Source organism: Gavia stellata, chromosome 15 (genome assembly GCF_030936135.1).
Source record: "Gavia stellata isolate bGavSte3 chromosome 15, bGavSte3.hap2, whole genome shotgun sequence".
NCBI lineage: Eukaryota > Metazoa > Chordata > Aves > Gaviiformes > Gaviidae > Gavia > Gavia stellata.
The window spans coordinates 11789881-11811573 of NC_082608.1; the positions used below are offsets into that span (position 1 = coordinate 11789881).

General features: G+C 37.8%; 1 protein-coding gene and 1 non-coding gene across 2 annotated transcripts; both read left to right on the plus strand.

The window, feature by feature from the left end:
* Positions 1-499: 499 nt before the first annotated feature.
* WDR88 (WD repeat domain 88) lies at positions 500-16956 on the plus strand. The gene is made up of 11 exons (XM_059825117.1): positions 500-589; positions 1223-1333; positions 4958-5046; positions 6905-6968; positions 7446-7584; positions 8518-8647; positions 11141-11325; positions 12697-12779; positions 14823-14891; positions 15281-15373; positions 16819-16956. Exons 1-11 carry the CDS (start codon positions 500-502, stop codon positions 16954-16956), a joined length of 1191 nt encoding a protein of 396 aa, XP_059681100.1.
* Positions 16957-19721: 2765 nt separating this feature from the next.
* TRNAT-AGU (transfer RNA threonine (anticodon AGU)) lies at positions 19722-19795 on the plus strand. The gene has a single exon. It is a non-coding gene; the product is annotated as a tRNA-Thr (tRNA).
* The last annotated feature ends 1898 nt before the right edge of the window (positions 19796-21693 follow it).

Genomic DNA, 21693 nt, shown 5'->3' on the forward strand with positions numbered 1-21693 from the left:
CTCAGAACTTCTTTCCGGGTGCGCGGGGAAACAAAGAATATTCCTGCTTAAAACTATGAACAAAGCCTTAAGCTGAAATTCACTGTTGTAGATGGCGGTTCTTTGGGGCCTGATTTAATGTATTTTTCGGTATCCACAGCTTTGTGACAGCTCTTGATGAGAGCAAAGTGATAGAATAGTCTTGCATTGACACACAGATTGTGCGGTTTTAAAGTCAACAAGAAAACTTGAGTCATGGAAGGAGAAATAAGAAATTGGGCCTTGAGGTTGGCTCCGTTACAGGAGAAAAAAAGCCCAACAGCTGCATTGCACGGCGGTTGCTCGGAGTTTGTCCCGTTAAAGCTTCAAAGGTGTTTCGGCGGGAGCAGTAACGCAGCCGCGGTAAGAACGAACCCGCGTCCGCGCCCCTTCCGCGGCGGCGGCCGGTGGGGCCCGGCCCTGCGCGCCGCCCTCCCGCTGCGAGGCGGCCGCCGCCGCCTGAGGGAGCGCGCGGGGCCCGATGGCGGCGGGGAGCAGCCGTGGGGACCCCTTGGCACAGGGGCCGCCGCCGGAGCCCCCGCCTTCCCCAGGCCAAGAGCCGACGGCGCAGGTGGGTCGGGAGGGGAGGGAGGGCCCGGCCTTGGCGGGCGGGGAGGGCTGGGGGCAGGCCGGGGGGGGGGGGGGTTGAAAAGCTCTCTGCCACTTTATGTGTGGTTAATGCTCGCGGCAGCTGTTTTTTGACACAAACGCAGAGGCTGGACAGTTACGAGCAAACTCATAAATGACTGAAGAAAAGCCTTTTCAAAACGCCTTTGACAAAATCTGTAACGGTCTTGGCTAAAACGTGTGGCCTAAGAGCTGGATGTGCTGCTCTTTGGGCCAGGATCAAGGAAACAAGTGTTTGAAAGACTCGAGGGAGACTTAATGAGATTTAAAGGTAAATACTACTTTTCATGAGAGGATGAAGAATTGGGAAACCAAACCAAAACAAACCAAACCTCCTTCCCCTCCAGAAAAATAAAAATAAAATTCACATCTGTCAACCTTTCTTTCTCCAGAAGATTTGGTAAATCCGCTCCAAGCTGGTGCCAAGGAGAGGATGTGAGCTCTTCCCAGACAAGTGGAACTTAGAATCTTTTTTATTCTCTTCTGGTTCTTGCTTTCATACTCCCCCTCGTGGACTAAGCCGTAAAAAATAATTTCAAGGAAAAATACTCCTAAACTTTGCTCTGTTCCTTTACAGATCCAATTTAAAATTCTGAGAGGACACAGTGATACTGTGAGCTCCTGCCATTTTTGCTTTGAAGACACAAAAATACTTTCATGCTCTTATGATAGGACAGTGAAGCTCTGGGTATGTTATGAATGCAACAACAACAAACTAAAAAATTTTAAAGCTGAAATGAAACAATGAATGTTATACAGGCAAGAAGATTGAATCATCAAGGAGCCTTCTGAAGATATTATATTGAAGTTTAAAAATAGCAACTGTAAATGTTTTTGCAGTCACAGATAAATAGTAAAACTCCTATTTCATACTGGGAATATATTCTTTGATATTAAAAGGTGACCCTTGTAAGCATATGTAGCATACACTGAATCAGAGCTCTAGCTTATTATTATTTTTAAATGGTAAGTTGATGCACAAAGCTTACTCTTTTTCTCCTGGTGGAAGTCCCTTTTTCTGACTTTAGGTATATGGCTGTTTGTGGAGGAGACATAGAAGTTAGGGGTCACACAGTTGTTGTTAGCATGGCCATGGTCTTTTCATACTTGTCGCTTGCTTTTTCCTTTTATTTAAATCTTGATTTGCACCCTTTATTTTCTTGCTCTTCCAAGTTTTGTGTAGTTAGCTGGGGTTTCCCTAAAATTTCAGCCACCCTGGGCAGGGCAACAGCGAGATCTGAACTGGGGAATTGTACAGGTTCTGGGTGATCGAATCTAAATTCAGTCTAAAAGATAGCTTGGAGATATACAGTTATGTAAGCCCTTGAATTTTATGCAGGCAAATGACAGTGTAGCTGTGCTAAATAGATTGCAGGCATTGAGATCTGGCATATATTAAACAGTCATGACTTGATTCAAGAATTGGTGATGAGTTATAGTAATGCCTTAATATGATATGAATACAGATGAAGTAGTTTTATAAAGGATCTATAGTGTTGACTTCCTGCCAATGCAGTTTCTACCATAATCCAAACCTTTTTTCAAATGTACTGAAAAAAACCAAGAACCCCAAAAGTGTAAAAAGTCCAGGCAATTTTCAGGTTAGCACCATTATGTTACCCAAGAGCTGTGGATGGCTAGATCCAAGAAATCAGGAAGTCTAGAATGAAAAAAGTCCCGTCTTTCAATGATTAGTTCCAAAGTAAATAAACATGTATCTCAGTGTGTTAGTCATGACATCTACAGTTTAATAACTCTCAGAGTGACAGTTCCAAACTTCCCTGCTTTGTCTGAACTCAAAACTGGAGCTTGTGTTTTTCTATCTGTAGTGGAATGTTATTCAGCTGTCTTACATGTAAGTAAACTGAAATCAAGACCCAAAAATAAGAAGATAATCCATTAATTTTCTTAAGCACAGTAGATCCATGAATGTTCTTTTTTGCTGGAAAGGCTACAGTGTGCCACTTACCTGAAGTGTGGAAGGATTAATCTGTCTAAGAAATTTTATCTTTATAATTTTTATCTAAGAAAGACTTCTCAACACTTGTTGAGCGATACTTATTTTTCAGAATCTCTCTCAAAGTATTTGCCTGAGTATTGTGATACTGGATAGCAATGTATAGGCGAGATTATGTTCATTTATTTTGATAAGATTAATTTTGTCTGGACAAGCCTAATTTCCTTCTCTGCAGGAACAGCTGAAGCAATTAGAATTCAGGAGAGTATGGAGCACTTGGTCACATGGGCTAGGCCAACCCTGACAATTTCTCTTTGGAGTTCTCTTTTTTTTTTTCCTTTTTTTCTTTTTTTGCTTTGAAAGAGTAGATATCAAATGATTGAGTGTACTGAGAAAGCATTTGAAGTTCTTCTTGAGAATAGACAGTATCTCGCTGGCAGTCCACACATCTTTTGGAAAACAAAGATTAATAGGGCGCACAGCAGACAAAGACTAGATAAGTCTAGAAGGGCAGTTGTGACTGCAAGGCTTTTTTGACTCAGAAAAATAGAACAGGAACATATAGTAACTTTGATCTATTTACTTTTTCCTTCGGTCTTAGAGACATTCCTAATGATTCTAGTGTCAGCTGTTAGGCCTGTAGTGCATTGACACACATTCAGAAAATAAGTGAAAAAGTGTAAAATAAATTTACTGTCACTCCAGTTTTGTCTGTTATCGGGAGCTGCCAAGTTAACAGGATAGCTCCTTCAAGTGAAAGTCCTTGTAAGAAAGCAGCTATAGATCTGAGGCTTCACAGTTGATGTTAAAAAGGGGAGCAGTAGTCAGAGGTGCAAGATTTTATTCTCATGTTGAAGTCAAATGAAAGAACACATATACAATGAAGGGAGTTTGTTGCCTGCTTCCAGACTGATTCTGAAACCTCTTGGTACTTATGCAAACAAAAATCTAATTGAAAATAATTGGGTTAATCATGGAAATAGAAGATTATTTACCTAGATGAAGGTATGATGACTGATCCTGTGATACTTTGATCTGTGAGTTACTCTACATGTCAGCAGTCCTCCTGGGGGTTTTTTGTTTTGATGTTTACAGTGAGGCACTGTGATCCATTTGTAAAACTTGATTCATATTTTTATTTGTATTACTAAAGAACTTCAAGGCTTTACTCATGGGTTAGGATTGCACTATGCTTTGAACATTATACACATATGACAAAAAGAGTCTCTTCCTGGAATCACTTAAAACCCTCTGCCTAACAGACTAAGTAGATAGAAGATGATGGAGAAATAGAACAGCCTCAGGTTGCACCAGGGGAGGTTTAGATTGGATATTAGGAAAAATTTCTTCACTGAAAGGGTTGTCAAGCATTGGAACAGGCTGCCCAGGGAAGTGGTTGAGTCACCATCCCTGCTGGTATTTAAAAGACGTGTAGATGTGATGCTTAGGAGCATGGTTTAGTGGTGGTCTTGGCAGTGTTAGGTTTACAGTTGGACTCGATGATCTTAAAGGTCTTTTCCAACTTAATGATTTTATGATAAATGAACCAGTAATACAGTATGGGTCATTATCTCAGCACTTCAGCAGTCTGTTGATTGCTGTTGTAGGAATCACAAAACAGACATGTAAGTGGGATTTTGTATTATGAGAGAGATTTCCAGTTATTTATAGGTGACTCCTTCAAAACATGAAGGACAGCAAAGGGGAACTCATGAAATGTAACAACTGAGTGACAAAGGCTGGCATCAAAGATAGGACAGAAGGGAGATGAAGTCTGGGGATAAATGACAAAGAGCTTTGTATTTGAAGACAAGAGGCTTGTATTTGTGACTGAGAATGGGGAATCAATGAAGGAACACAGAGGGAATGACATAATACAGACAGTAAAGGGAAATCTGTGGAAGAGCATTGCACATGGACACAAGCAGGAGAGACTGCATTTGTGAAGAAAATGATGTTGCAATAATTGATACAGGGATGGCAGGCCTTGACAGTGTGAGTTTTAACTATGTGAATGAAAATGGAAAGCAATATATTAGTTTATGAAGAAAGACTTGCCAGGATTTAGGTATAGACATGAATGTGAGAGTCTAAGGAGAACTTTTCAACAAATTTCTGGTGAAAACTATTGCAACGGGAAGGAGATAAATTAGACGTCTGGGTGCAATAGATGAAGAACTCTGTTTCAGTCAGCCTTGAAATGAAAAGAAGAAAGTCTGAGACTGTAAGAGTAACTAAAGTAAGACTAACTTTACTGATTTCACAAGTTTTGCTTTCCCTTATTTTGTGATGCTTTGTATTTTTTTACAATTTAGCAAAGCAGTTCCTAATCAAACTCATTTGGATTTATTCAAGGATGTTGAGAAAGGTTTTCCTATTCAAGTTTTTGAAGAAGAACACACCGCCCCAATTTCTGAGTGCAACTTGTCTCCTGATGACAGAAGGTGACTGTTTTCTATGTTAATTTATTAAAAAAAAAAAGTGATGGTTTTTGTGATTTCAAGGTTCAATTTCAGTGCATGTGGAAATGCTTAGTACAAAATTTTCAACAAATAAGTTACTTTTTCAGTCCTTCCTATGGATTCCTAACTTGTAGTACATCAGAGTATAACTTCTTTTGCTTACTTTTGTGCTCCATGATCAGTCACTCTGTAATAATTTTGTCTTAGATCTCCCTTCCTCCATACACTCCTCCTACTTCTCTCCATCTTTGCACTTTCATTTATGCTGTCCATACTCTGCTAGCAGACTGTTTACTGCCAGACTCCTTCATCCACATGAACTGCCATAAATCTCACCTTGTTCTCACCTACAATTTGTACAGGAGCTCTTAAATATTTTCTGTTTTGCATATGATGTTGGCTGAATTAAACAGGAATTTTTTTATTGTCTTAAAAGCATGTTGGAATAGTCTGATAGATTATGGCCTCTTTTAGGGGAAAGGACTTGTCTAATTCTGTTTTCTGAGTTATGTGGGGCTGGAAGTCTATCTTTGCTGTATGTTCTGAAAGGGGTATGTAAATATGTAATACTTGTATAAAAGAACAACATTGAATTAGCCAAGGTTCAGGGGTTCATCTTTCAGTGAGATTTATACCTTCATAAAAGTTCTGTTCTGTCTGTATTGTTTATTAATATTCTATAGCCTTTCCATTAAGCCTGTCTTGTCAATTAAAGAAGAAATGAATCTTAATCCAGTGTCAATCTGTGGACATAATAATTAAAACAACTGCAGCATATATTAACATTTGGTTAAGTAGGTCATGCAGTGCCTCCAGGGTACTATTTCTGGCATATTTTACCATTAAGTCATAGTTTAAATCAGTTTTTATCAGATTGTAAAGTTGACTGATCAATTTTTTGATCACTGAATAGTACATATGCTACACTGCCTTTTGCAATTGTGTATATTTTTGAAAATTGCTAAACAGCAAGTAAAATGCCATTGTGTATAGCCCTGGAAATCACTTTCCAATCAAAAATGCTAGCAGTTCATAAACTTCATGTGGTCTTTTGCATTACATATTTCTGTTTAGGAGCAGATACTGTGTTAGTTGCGGGAAGTATACACATACGGAAAAATGAGAAGATTTTAATAATGTAATTGTATTTCTAGTTGTTAGAATGTTAATGTAGCGAGTTTCTTGGGGAAAATGTATAAAAGTGACAGTTTATTAACTTTATCAAAATAAAAAGCCACAATGGTACTAAAATATTTGTCCCATTCAGTGACTTTCAATATAAATATTACTTCAGATATTTGGGAATATTTTAATAAAACTGTGTGAGGGAAGAATTTTTTACCTCCTATTTAATAGAAAACTGCCAGTTTTAGTAAACTTTATTGAATAGCTTTGTTGTCTAATGTGGCTTTGTGTTTGTGCAGAGCAGCATTTGTGGTAGAGGGTTACCCAGCAACATAACCACTGAAAATCAAAAAAACCCCTACTGACAAGAACACTTCACGTTCATTAAAGAAAAGACATCATAATGGCTTTAAAATTATTCTAATGTTAGAAATAATAAAATATCTTGTAATGGATGAAACGAAACTGAGTTGACTGCTTGCACTGAAAATTACATACATGACATTTTTATTATTAGTTTCTATCTGAAATAGAAATAATTCTTTTTTCAACTAAGCTACGCAATAATTTTTGCTGTAGCCTTTAAAAATCTATTTTAAATTAGTGGGTGTGAGGATGTCAAATCATGGTCAGAATTAAATGTTCTCATTTATTTTTTAAATACCTTCTTTTAAGTGAAAACATTGATTGCTGTTTTCATTAACATCATTTTTAGAGTGGTAACATCATCGTATGATAACACTGTCAAGGCTTGGGATATGGAAACAGGAAAAATACTTGTATGTATCCTTTTGAATGCATCTTGCAGAAGGTACAACTGTAAAATTCAGATTTATTGCTTTGTTATTGATAAATAAGAAAACACAGCATTCTTTGCACAATACAATACAGTTAGGGTAGGTAGGCTTGATTTTTAGTCGTAGTTTTGGTACTGATAATTGCTTGATCTTGGGTAAGTCTCTTGATTAATGTGTCTCAGTTATTTCAGATACAAATGGGTATGATAATAATAACCTGTCTCAGAAGATACATTTATGATTGACTAAATTAACACTTTAGGATTTGAACAGGGTTGCCTTGTCTATTGCTAATGCAAAAATAGAAAAATTGGATATGAAGACATCTATCAGCTTTTACCAAAACAAAGTAGTATCAAAAGCTTTCTTTCTGAATCTGCTTACAGATTATAGAAAGTCTGCTGTAAAACTCTCTGTAACCCTCAAGCATGTTTCTAAAACCTTTTATTTTCTCTTTAGTGGACAGTAGAACATGAAGGCATTGTAACTTCATGTAATATTTCTCGTGATGGTAGATATGTGGTATCGGGTTCAGACAAAGAAAATACCATATATGTTTTTGATGCAATAAGTGCAACAGTGGTGGCACATATCCAAGGTAAGACTTACGACTTTTTCATCTTGTTTATGGATCTCTTGAATTTTTTTTTATTTCTTACAAAAAAATTTGAGAAAATAGATTAATTCAGTTCAGTTGAAATATCCTTACTTGAGAAAGGCAAAAGAAACCTACCTGTAAGACATTAAACCCAGTACTTCTCAGAACAGGTTTATAAAAAGGAGATAATGGGCCAAAATTAGACCAACAGTGATTCTTTTTCGAAGGATAATTTCTCTTTGAAGGTAATTTCACTAGTGAGACCTTAGTCCCATGAGGCTTCCACTCAGGACTGCAGGTCAGGGAGTTTGCCATTCCTGCAGAATCAGCTTCAAAATATATGAACAGTCTTACAAATGTTAAATTAGCATCTGGTTAACGTGCCCCTGTGAATCAGAGCCTGATGGTAAAATCATTTGGATTTAAAAATAAAAAGTGCAAGAAATGGATCATAATACCTTTATTAGAGCTCTGTTAGGTGACGCTATCGGGGCATATTTTGTTTACATTATTTTAATGGCACTAGTTGCATTCTTAAAGTATAATTACCTGCTTAAGTGCTCCCTAAGAGTCTCAGCAGTTAACTGTCATTGGCATTAGGGGGCCACGCTTCTGGACTTATTTTTAGGAATGGAGCAGAGAAGTAAGTTACTACAGGGCAGCATGTAAATTTACGTTAACTGTGGTACGTTGAGTGCCTTGGTACAGGTTCGTATTTCATACTACCTGCAGCAACTATGAGGCCTCTCTTTCACTGAGAGGTAGGTGAGGAGGTGTCCTAGCCAGTGAAATAGCAATTTTGAAATTACAGTATTTTGGAAATAGACTGATGCATAGATGCTATGGGTAGTTCTGCCTTTCAGACCTGTGTTCTGAGATCCAGATGTAATTTTTCATAATAACTAATAGTCTCACTTGATGTTTTTTGTATAGGTCATCACAAAAGTACAATCACAAGATGTTGTTTTGACCCTGATAACCAAAGAGTGACTTCCGTATCATACGATAAGACCATAAAGCTATGGGATATGATAACACGATCCACCTCAATTACAATTAATGAGTAAGAAACAATGCTATAGTTAATTATCCATAGCATTATTTGCATCTTTCATAATTATCAGTGAGTTTTATGCTAAGATTTGTACTAGAGAAAATGAACAATAATTGTTGAACTAAATAAAGTAATAACGCAAGCAAATGACATACATAGAAACTGTGAATAAAATGGACCACTCAAGCTTCCTGCTGTAAATAATTGAAATATTGTATTTTGATGACTGTAAGTATTTCTAGTGCTGTTTTTTTAGAGCTTCGAGGTTCTTGGGTGTATATGGAGGCAGAAGATAGCATATGCAATATGGTATTGCAGTGTAAACTTGTTGTTCTAATTTATACTAATCCAGAAAAAATATATAATCATTGAGAAATGAGATTAAAATATTACTTAGAATAGTGAAGTCTTTAAAACTATTATGGAGTGAAGCAAAAATAATACAGAGGAAAAGGAGAAAATTTATCTAGACGTTGGGAATTGATAATTAATCATGAGTTCTTACAGAATATTTTGTGATAATTAGGTTTTGCACTGCCAGATCACCTTAGCCCTTCATAAAATTCGTGGGCTTCAGAGCAGCCACAGGATGATCCACTCTGCTCCTAATGAGCTCCAGTGAAGACCTCACAGACTTCCAAACATTCTGTTCCGTTGCCTCACTGTGTTAATGATTAGAAAGATTTTCCTAAGGTGGACTATTCTGGCTGCAGCTTAAGCTCACATGTTTCTGTTTAGAGCCACTTCAGCCATGGAGATCAGATTATTCCCTTGTTTTCTTCTACATTTTTATATATATCGAAGAACTGCTATTATATCTGCCAAGTCATCTTTTCGGTAAATTAAACTATCCTTATTAATTTAATATTTAATTATTATTTCCTATTTTACTGATCATTCTTGTTGATCTCTGAGGTCTTTCCAATTGGCCCACATTTTTCTTGAATTATATGGCCCCATAATGTAAACAGTATTCCCTCTAACTGGAAAAAAACAGAAATTAATTATTATTACATGCTTCTCTGTGGATGTGCCTCTGTTCATACATCCTGGGATAAGATTTACTCTTTTTTTGACAGCATGATGGTGAAGAAGAGTCAGGATTTGTTGCATCCTTTTTTTGCAGAACTGTGATATAGTCCATTGTTCCCACCCCTTATCTGTGCAGTTGATTATTTGTATGTTACTACAGAATGTCAGACTTGACAAAATTGACCTGATCAGGCAGCTCGCATATTAAATAATTGATTAAACACTGTAAGACTCCTACAAACTGCAGTGATGACAGCATTGTTTCCTATAGAGTCTGTTACAACCCTTTTATTTTCTTGATAATTTCTTCAATTTGTGAAGATAATTTTGAATTTTAGTCTTCTCCCTCGTATAACTGCAGACCCTCTTTGGCTTCATTTTGTATCTGTACTCTTTATCTCTTTATCTACATTGTTAACGGAAGTATGAAATAGGACTGGATTCAGGACAGATGCTGTGGACCCCAGGTCAATATGTACTTTCATTTTTACAGTGAACCAATTATGGCCACTCTCTTGAGTACAGAGGTTGTTTTTCCAGATCATTTTTCCCTTACATGCTTTTGGAGAAGGTCATGCGCAGTGCCAGAAGCCTTTCTTGGTATGATGGTCTGAGCCTTCACATGCTAAACTCCTGCATCTCTCACTCAAGTCAGTAATACAGTAAAAATATTATGTCAATTTAGGGTATTGTTACTACTTTAAGAAGGGAGTATGCAATAATAGACATGTCAAATCAACCATTAAAAATATCAAAGGCTTTAAATAAACTCAACCAATTTAGCTTTGAATTCTTAAAACAGTAATCAGAGAGAGAGTCTGCCTTTAAACACTGTAATAAAATTGTCTTTGAGGGATTAGAAATTAGTTTGGATGGGAAATTCAATCTGCAACATTGTAATGTTTCTTTTAAATTACAGTGACTACAGCATTGTTTCCTGTAAGAGATGCTCATAATCCCTTCCCCACTGTAGACTTCAGGAAGCACTAGAGTCCTTACACAGTTCTGGAATGTCCAGATTTCTTTTCTGATTCCAAAATTAGACTTTAATCTAGAATTGTTTAATCTTTTTCCTCTGAGTGTTTGAGTTGAAATTTACATGTAGAGATAGATGCATGCTATTTATTTAATGGTGGCTTTTTTTGGTAACTTACCTTTAGTAAAATGTGGTTGTGTTGTAGCTGCTAAACAATTTCTTGTTAAGCTGCAGTCAACAAAATAAATAGTTGGTCACTTGTCACTTACCAGCTAGGGTTCAATCCTGCAAAATAACCTAATCCTTTTTTTTTTTTTTTTAAGCCTGTGCTGGCTGTGAGGTTGTAAGCAGCTCCAGAGACTTTACAGAACTATTCATATGGTTAAAGTTTAGAATATGCTTATGGTGCTTTATTGGATGGAGGCAGGGTGCTCAGTGTTGCAGGAGGCTCTTTAAGAGCCTCACTCTTCCTGTGTTTTTCATCTGTGTTTCAGGGGACACAGCAATGCTATCTCAGATTGCTGCTTTACCTCTGATGGTCATTACTTGTGCACAGCATCCTGGGACAAAAGCTTAAAAATATGGGACATAAAGACAAGAGAATTTCGGTGTCATGAACCCGTTTCCTTGAACCAAGGACATGAAGGTTCTGTTAGTTCCTGCCTTTTTAGCCAAGATGGTGAGTTATCTTAATACTCGTGCATGATGTATCTCAATGTTCATCTCAGATGAACCATGAGTGACCGCTTTAATCATGTAGGTAATTAATTCATCATTTCCAAGGTAACATGTTTAATTATGAGAAAATTATGTCCATGTAAATAAGTAAATTGAAGTTGATGGTCTGTGTTCTGTCTTAACCAGGCAACTGGAACAGTGCTTAATTGATATACCCATCAAGAGGTATAATAAAAAGATCATAATGGAGTAAAAACGCAATACTATGTTAGAAGATGAACTTAGTACTTTGCGAATATTCTCCTAACGTTAGTTAGTTGAAAAAATATATTCAGTAATTATTGTACTGATCTGTAATAATTAGGAAAATGTGAATGTCTTTGTTAGTACCCCCAAAAGTAATGTTACTTCACAGCCCAAACAATATATGCTAGTAATGTACTTCTGAAAAACTTAATGGATGTTCTCAACTACACTGATGAGTACCATAGACTACCATGTCCAGAGTAGATGATATTTATGAGTTACAGCAAGACAATTTGGCACCTGGAACTTGACGTCCCCTTGATGCTTGGATGAATAGGAGGAAGAAACAGACTCCCCTGTTTACCTGTATTTGAGTGGAGGTAGTGGGGAGCTATTTCTTACTGCCCTAGTTCCATTACTTTCACTAGATCATAGACAACTGCCAGTCCCTCCACAACATGAAATCAGTGTTACTGCAAACTGCTACTGCCCTGAAACAGCCTCTTCTCTTCACTGGGATGGACTAATACGAATTTCTGTACCTTGTGCTCTAATTGGCTATTTCCTTCTGGAACTTCACACCTGAATACTCCAGGAAAGGTGACTCCTGAACTGCTGACAGTGGGTTAATTTGCAGTCATACAGTGCCTTCTGAGTTAGGCAACCCAAATAAATAAGTAGCAACTCTGTGAGGAAGAACGTACCTGTGGCTTGAAGACATGCAAATGCAGATAGGCCTGTGAATATGAGAATCTGAAAGCATGCTTACTACACTAAACTCTACTTTTTTGTTTTTAGTCACAGTTGACCTAACAATTCTGAAAGTATTCTCTATATTTTAATTTTTAAACAAGGTAGCTCCTTAATTTTCTAAGTCAACAAAATTCTCATGTATGTTTTTTCCACTCAGTTGTGTGTCTGCTGAATTTATGTATTAATATTTATAAAATTAAGAACATTAACAACAAGTAGCCAAAAGGAACTTCTACTATCTTGTTAAGGCATGACTAATAGCTCATGATTTAAATTTTTCTATAAAGTCTGACTCACTGTTAGAAAACGCCTCTTTTATTAGTCTGTATGACAAAGCAAAGATAAAATATAATATTCTGATTTTATATTTCAGCATCACTTGTTGTCTCTGGCGGATATGACAAAACTATAGCTGTATGGGATATAGAGGCAGGTGATAAAAAGCTAAGCTTAAAGGTACTGAGCTCTTATTTGGTCACCAGTTAGATGAGAAGGTGTAAAATGTGTTGCTGGTTTAAAAGCATTGTATATTTCATTATCTGACAAATAACCCTTGCCCATCCTTCTAAGATACAGGCAGGAATATATCCTGGATTTGTGTGTTTTAATTTCCTAGAACAGTATATTCTTACACAATTAGCTACAAAGATATTACCTTTGTCAAGTCAGTTGTTAATAAGCTATTACATTTCTCTGTTTATGAACAAGCTCATTTAAGGATTTTATTGAATGGAGTTGTACCTATGTTTTAAGAGAGAGTTTCTTCCAGCAAGTAACAAGAGCCTGGATAGTGCATATATTCAGTTTGAAATGCCGCACTCTTGTGTATCTGTATGTTTACATGCTTGCTTATGTCCACAGAAAACAGTACATTAAAAGGGAAGCATTAAAAAAAAATGTAAATATCAGTGTTGAGTTTGTCAAGCTTAGCTCAGTCCCTAGGTTACACAGTTTACATTACTGCTTACAGTGACGAGGATATGGTCCACCATATTACAGTACTTTGTAGGGTGGACAATTCTGCAAATGAGGTAGCTAGTCAGTAGCTAGTCAGTATTTAGCTATCCCTGCTTAGAGCTAGGCCTCCTCTTTTCTTCCATATCCATGGTAATACTACCCAAAATGTGATTAACAGAATTCATAAAGTTATGTGGATGCGTTTTGCAAATGTTAATTTCACAGAAGTCAAGCAATGTCAGAGTTGAGATTTGCAACCTTGGCTCTTTCCTATCTTACGAAAATATTATTTTAATGGACTTTTTTTTTTAAACTTACTGCATACGCTATTCAAGGCTTAGTTAAAACACTCATGAAGAAACCCACCTGGAAGATGTCAGAAAAGACCACTTTCCTTCAAAACCTTGCGCTTAAAAACAGCTTTCAACTGCTGTCACGTTCAAGATAGCATCTTCATATAGGAGAGCTCATAAGCCTGTGCCTCACCCCTGTTACCTTAAATGTAAGCTTACCTACCCTCCGGAACTGGAACTGTACTGATTAAACCTTTTAAGCAGTAATAGTACACGTTCTCCACCAGCATTTGTGCTTTACATAATACAGCTACTGCAAATTTCCCAGTTCACAGCAATCACTGTAACTAGCTCAGTTTCCCATAAAAAAAGAAGGCATCTGTTTAAATGCTAATATCTTTGTAACTATGGAGAATTCCAGTTTAGTATCTGTGCCTTGGTGTAATTATATTCTGGGCTCATAACTAAATTTAAATACATGTTTTAAAGATTCTGCTATAAAAACCATGTTTGATGACTACTCTGTGCTGGAAAAATATATGTTCATCTTTTTATTTTATTTCTCAGATGTGGCATTTATCTATCAAAATGACACTGTGCCTTCCTAAACTGTAGGAATTTTATCTGTTAATACCATTCATGTTTGAATAACCTCTCTAGCTGCAATCAATAATTCATTTTAGATTTTAACCTGTTTCTATTCTTATGCCAACTCAATGCTGTTAACTTCAAATCAGCTGTGCTGCTGTTGTCAGAACAAGGATATCCGATACAGCTGCTTGACTTGGCCTGCTTTCAGGATTGGTTTCCTTCCCTTAAATGGGGGAAAGCTGCTGTCTGTTCCCACAGCTCTTCCCTCCATCATCACATGATAAACAGCCTCAAGATTTTTTTAGGTAATGAGTATTAGAAGTCAACTCTCTCTTCACAGTTCTTTATTAAACTGTTGAAAAGATAGAAAAGACTTATGCTTAAATGGAGCTTAAACCCATGGTAACTGTGTAGCAGTCATTCATCTGAGTGCTACAACTGGTGGTCTGGTTACCAGAGAATGTAACAGCCACTGTTTTCAGGTATATGTATGAACTTCATAACAACGTTTTTCTTGACTGGACATGAGGCAGTCTAGATAAGAATTTTCTCACTGCATTTCAAGATGGATTTATGGTACAAATAGTTTCTCTTATTATAATAATAAAAAAAGTTGTTTTCCTTGTGTTGTAGTTAAATTTTTTTACCTTTATTGTAGGGTCATTGGGACTGGGTGACAGATGTTGCGATCAGCGGAAACAAGAAACAGATTCTTTCAGCCTCAAAGGTAATCACTAATTCCTGATGTGGTTTCAGGAGCTAACTTATAAATGGATGCGAAGATTTCATCCCTTGTTTTCGGCTTTTTTTGGATGAAATTTAACAATGGTGAAGTTATTCATAAAAGTGCTACATTGTAATCAGTATTTACCTCAAGTAATTACAGAAAATCTTTAAGAGAATTTGATAAATATGTTTATTTTTGTTTATTTTAAAATGTGCAGGCAGTTTTAAGATTGCTAAAGATTGTTTCCAAAGACATGATATTTAAATGTGAGAGAATTTATCTCTCATATTGAGAGGGTTCATCTGATGAGATTTCATCCTTATGGAAATGATGTAAATAACTTTTTTGTGATATGCAAATACATGAAAATTATTCCATCTTTTTCTTAGGATTCTACTTTGAGGTTGTGGAATATTGAAAAAATGGATCATATTCCTTCAGTGATAGAAAGCAGAAAAGCAAGAGGCTCAAAAATTGCTCAGGTTCTATCACTTTGTTTTTTTAACACCTCATACTTAATACAGAAAGAAAATTTGAATGTTAAAGGAAAGCTTTCTAGGCTGAAAACACAAATTGATTGTGTTTTGTTCTCTATTTGCAAAGATTGTCAAATCCTTTTTTGGGAGTGGGGTGTAGTAATAACAGTTCTTTTTTAAATTGATTTTGGTAAGGACACCAGTTTTCACATACAGGTGCATTTCTGTTTTTAGAAAACAAAGCCAGTATGTGTACTTTAAAAAAAACCCATATTTTGGTTTTCTACACCTGATGCTTCTGCAGAGTAATTGGCCGCTTATACAGGAGTATTACTAAACCAAGGCAGGTAAAATTCATCTGCTCCTGGACGTAAATCAGCTTATATGAATTCTGAGGAGTGTCTTTTTAAAGCTGAGACTGTATGTATTCTGGCTTCTAAAATGTGAATTATAAATAGATGTTAAGAAAGAAGAACATTAACAAGCTTAATGCTGTTGAAACGTGCTTTATATTACAGTCCCTCAATTGGTTTTGGTAGTGGATTTGCAAGATCTTGTGTATGTTTTTCTACTTGTCAATAACTATTATCTGAAACTGCATGAAAAAGAACTAACTTCTTGTATTCTTTCTATAATATTTTTATCAGACTTTCTTGTTGAATAGCAGGTGTTCAAAAGCAATGTGCAGCTTTTTAAGCTTTTAAATAAGTTTTATAAATGTGCCAGCAGTGAAAATGTGTACATTCCTAAAAGTATCAATTAATAGAAATTTGAGAATCTGGTTAAAACTGGTACAGGAAAGGATTTTTTGGTGCATTTTAGCAAGACTTAAAGTGTACCAAACAATTAGAAAAATGTCTCAAATTTTTTGTAAATAGTTTCACAAGTAGTGAATTGGGAATCAATGTTACGTTGACTCTGATAAAAGTGGATTAAACTTCATGAGTATGTGTGTAGTCAGCAGAAAAACTTCTTTGTACTGACTACAGTGGGTTAATATTTCGTCTAAAATTATTATGTATAAAATTTCCTTTATTTTTTTATTTTTCTTTCTACATTTCACCTTTAGTCAGATAATGGTCAGGTAAAAACATAGTAAACAAAGCCCCAAACCACCTAGTGGTTATCACCAAGACAGAACAGCTAAAAGCTGGATACCCATCAAGTCACCAAAAAGTTAAGTATGGTACTCTATTAGTTGGAAAAAAAAAAAATCAGAGTTCACATAAAATACCATTTTATTCAAGAAAAAACCTCCAAACCATTCATCACAGGAATGAATTTTGAGCAGCACTATCTATGTCAAGTTTGACAGCTATACGAACTCAGCGCATCCCAAAAATCAAGCCTGGATGTATGTGTGTATATGGAGCTGTACCGTCATGCGTGAAATAATACAGATCTGTCACAGATGATTAACTGAAATGCCATTTTTGTTGTATTTACACCAGTGTGAAGAATGTGAAAAACCTTTTTTACGCCTGCAGTGTAGCAACTCTGAAATGATATCCAAGTGTGTATTCTGTCGTCTGTCTTCTCCAGTGAGAAAAATTTTGCCATTGCCACCTTCTGTTTCTCCTGATCTTTAAATTAATCAGGCAGTCTTGGGATGTTAACACATTTAAGTATAAATGGAGTGTCTGTGCATCTTTATGTAATACACATATAAAGCTAAGACTTCACTCTAACCTTGCTCTGCCGTAGTATTCTGTATGAAGAATAATAAAGTACATTGTACTAATCTATTAAATAGCTGTGAAGTATCAGGTAAAGACTAAAATCCCCAGGAGTGTAGAAATCTTATTTATGCTGCATGGTACTAGAGAATAAAATTACTTACTTGTCCATTGGGAAATTTTAAGCAATTTTAAATGAATACACTGGTTCCAAGTTCAATTTACAAAAAGAAATATGTGGGTATGTAAACTATTGACAGATATCCTTCCGTTCTTTAGATAAACCATTCTTCTTTACTATGGCAAGCAAAGAAACTTTGCTGTGAGTGGACATCAGAAAGGTTTTTGAGTAAGACCGTGAACTTTTTTCTAACTTGTTGCCATACCCCTTACAAAAATTTTGTAAAGGAGCTTTCACGCATTGAGAGTAAGTTGTGGTTCATGTCTGACATGATGCAGCACAAATTAGTTCTGTGTAATAAAGGCTCCCTCCAGCAAGGAGCCATGGTATTTTTTTCTACCCTGTCTTAGGAGCAGCCCTGAGAGGATTGTATCTATTCAGTATGTGTGAGAATGTCAATTAATAAAAGATTAAGTGTTTCAAAATGTTTGGAAGCCTTATTCCTAAAAATAGTGTTTTCAACCTTTTCAACATTTCTTTCTAAAAGGAACTTAAAGTGGGGAAAATAGTTGGAACTGGGCATGTGACAGCCTGGAATGCAGTCAAGCTGTGGAATACAAAGAAATCTAAGTAGGTAGATTTTTTCCCTTGTTTAAATTATGTGAATTGTGGAGCAACAATTACACTTGAATCGAAGGTTAAATGAAGAACAGGGAATAGTATGTTTTGTACAGATTTATGGCTTTAAATAAGTATTAGGTGATAAATTGTATTATTTTCCAGCATTCTTTTCCCCTCTTTACTCCTTAATTAAATATTATTGTTTTGTTACAGGGACTAAGAGAAAATGCTGTGTCTATGCTCCTCATGGTTTTTTTGGTTTTTTTTTTTTTTAAATAGATCACGTAAAATATGCATGTTTTATAGCTGAATTAATTTGGCTTTAATGTAGTTAGTAATACTGAACTAATTTCTGTATGTTAGAAAAGATTAGTCCTAGAATAATTGATGTTATATTAGAATTGAATGTGTTCTTTGTTTCTTTCTTTACCCTTGTCAGCTGGAAAAATCAAAACTCCAATTTTTTTCTGCTGAAACAGGAAAAAAAGCAGTTGCTCTATAGAGGCTTGGCTCATTTTGCATTAGTAATGCCAATAGGTTGGAAACTTTCTTTTGAATGAATCCTCTTTCTGTTTCCCAAAATGAGAAAAACAGGAAAAATTAATTCTTACATTCTGGTTTTAATAAAATCAGTAAGTTTTATTACTTATTGCTGTTTTCTATCCATTACCTTCACCTGTTTAGTGCTTAGGTGGCATGTGAGTCAGCTTGTCTTCAGCCCTGAACTGATCTCACCTGCAGCAGTAGGCTCGTATTTGTATGCAGTGTAGGTTTTGCAGAGAATGTGATAATTACAGACAATTCATAAGATGGAGATTTGTCTGCATTTTTTCTGGCTCTTGTACCCCTGTAGTTTGACTAATTCACTCAGTCCCTGTTCGTACCTGATGAGACAGTTATAAGACTGTTTTTAGACCAAGTCAGTGTGGCTGCCCTTCTGGAGGGGTTATTTGAAGGATAACATCTATAATTTGTTTGTAAACATGCCTTAGATGTTGGTTAAATTGCCAAGGCAATCTCTATGCTTTGCAGATGCTGATTACACTCCAGGCCTGTACTCAGGTTTATTCATGAAGATGATCCTTTCCCAATAACCTTGGGTTGTGGGCCAGGCTCCGTGTGCGTTCATGGCTCGTTGCTGCTTGGTAACACCATCCGTTTCTTGGTGTGGCGCATCCTCGTTTGCTGCCCTGTATGCAGGTAACAGGCTAAAGGGCTGGGGCCCTGGGGGAAGGCATTTTATGGGTGGCAGCATCAATTCTGTGTGAAGAATTCCAATTAGCTCTGTAGAAAACTACCCAAATCACTTTTTTTGATTATTTATCTCGTACGAACATGTGTGTGTTTGGTCAGGCACTCTAGTGTTACGTGTGTGCACAGATCGTAAAGCACATAAGCAGTGTGTGCGTACGCATCTTGTAGTTTAATTTTTTTCATTATTGTAGATGATTGCAGCATGTAACTGAGGCCTGATTTTTCCCTTGGTATCTTCTGCTGTGAGCCTTGGGCAATCGAGACACTGAGGGATAAGGCAGGACTGGAGCCTAACCCCAAGCAATCTTGCCTAAATATTTTTTTGAAATGCTGACATTTATTGTGTATTCCTTCAGTCTTTACATGTGTTGTGCCAAAACAAATGCTAACGTGTGCGTGCAATTTACAGTCACGCACAGAGAAGGAGGTCTGGCAGAGCCGTGGCCGCAGCCCTTCTTTTCCCGGCTCTTCACAGCTGCAGCACAAAGCGCTTTTCGCCCTCCCCCCGAGCTGCAGCTGCATGTCGGAACCTTGGCAGGAGCTGAGCTGACAGCGGGACTGAGCCCGCTGCCTGATCCGGGCGGGGCCGGGTTGCGGCGGCGGTAGTGGCAGAGGTGCCGGGGCACCGCAAAGGCGGCCGGGCCGCTGTATTGGGGCCGCGCGGAGCCGCCATTTACCGCCCGGCGCCGTGGCTTAGTTGGTTAAAGCGCCTGTCTAGTAAACAGGAGATCCTGGGTTCGAATCCCAGCGGTGCCTGCGCGGGGATGGCCCCCATTCCCCGTCTTTTGCCCACGGGGACGGGCCGGTGCGGCGCCGGGGCCGCCCTTGTCGCCGCGACGGGAGGGGGCGCCGGGCTGCAGCTCCGCTGCAATTAGAAGGAAAAAATCCATTATATATCTAAAAATCAAGACGTCGCAATTCAGGCAGCGCGCGCTGCCCGCCCGGGCTCGGCAGCCCCCTGCGCGCTTTACAGCGGGGGTTACAGCTCCGCCCCCCCGGGTCTTCATTCGTACAGAGCCAATAACGTTCCGCTCTCAAATTTCTTTTTTTTTCTTGTCTCCAGATATTCAGTAGCCTCTCAGTTAGGTGAACGGGGCTCCTCTTTCCTTTTTCTTTTTTTCCTCTTACAGTTCGAGTGCATGTTGGCTAGGTGTCACCCATCGGCACCGAGACCTACCTGTCACCTCTTCTTACTTGCTTGTGTTACGTAAAGTCTGGCTCTTCCGAGTGAAAGTTGTAATAAGTGCTCTGTGCTGTTCTCTATTTAATTAGTGACAGCAGGTTTTTGCAGACATCTTTAAAAATCAAAGGCCAAATCCTGCCCCGTTAGGCTTGTGAACTAGGTTCAGTGAAATTATTCCAAATTTGTGTTACTGTAAACAAAGGCAGAATCCATCCTCAGATCTAAAGACAGAAGGCTTAAAACCCATTAATACACGTCCCAGCTTATCAGCCATATCCTTGGGCATTTTTTTGGGCTCAGTGATGGGAGTAAATGGATTCACAGGCATATTTGGAGCGTCAAGTTTTCAGGACTCAGATCTGCGGCCAAATCACAGCTGTCAGTAGCCCCAAATGCAATGTATAAGTCTAACGTCCAAGGTGAGCATCTTTGGTTATAACGTTCACCTGCAGGAATCTTTCTTTGAGTAGTATTTACTGTAAGAATGCAGCATAGATAGTATTGGATATGTGATAAATATAAGTAAACCATAATTGCAATTTGCGATTTTTTAAAAATTAGGAGTATCTTGGGATCAACCTCTCATAGATTGGCATTGTCTAAAAGAAAACAAAAAGAACTAGAGTTTAAGACAACTGAAAAGTGAAAATTAAGGAAGAGTTGGGGAAAAAAAGCTGCAGCGGTTGTCAGCCAGGTCCCCTGCTGCTCCTCAGCCAGCTGCAGTTTGGATCCTGCAGGAAACGAGAATTTTGGAAATAAAAATCTTGTGAGGATGTTTCTGTTCTACTGACCTTTGTAGCCAATACAAAATCACGTAACTCTGTAGCGCTGGTTTTGAGCCACAGATGAGGTGCAGAGTCCATGAACCTGTGGAATCTTAGTATCAAGAAAACCCAGGAGTTTAGTGTCAAATAAATCCTGCAGTCGCAAACAGTGACACCGCGAGACCAAACTCCACTCTGGAGGACAGGGTTGGCTGGGGTGCCTGGCGCTGCCCTGGGTGGTGTGTAGGGGAGAGGCATGTCTGCCTCCTCCCTGCGCGTGGACCCCACAGCCTCTCCTCTGGGTTTGGCTCTTGGGATAGCGCTTGCTGGATGCATCTTTCTTTGCTGTTAGGGCAGCTTTTTAGGAGAATAGTGCCCGAAATGAAGAACAAAGAAAAACAAATGCTGTGGTAGTTTTTGCACATGCTGTTTGTAACCAAACAGACTTGTTCTCAGCTCCTGCACAGCAGGGAGAGGTGACTTAGGGGTTCTTTATTCTGGATATTTGTATGTGCTGTTACTCTGCTAGTTTCCATTGAGTTTCTGTTCTTTAGCTTGTAGATCAAAAACGCCAATGTTAATGAGTATCTAGGTGTTTGTACCAAAATCGTTAACACTCTTTTTTGATGCATCAGCAGGAATGGCATGATGAGCCAGCCAGGATGGCACTGGAGTGGGCTGGTCAGTGGGTACTTCAACATGGGCAC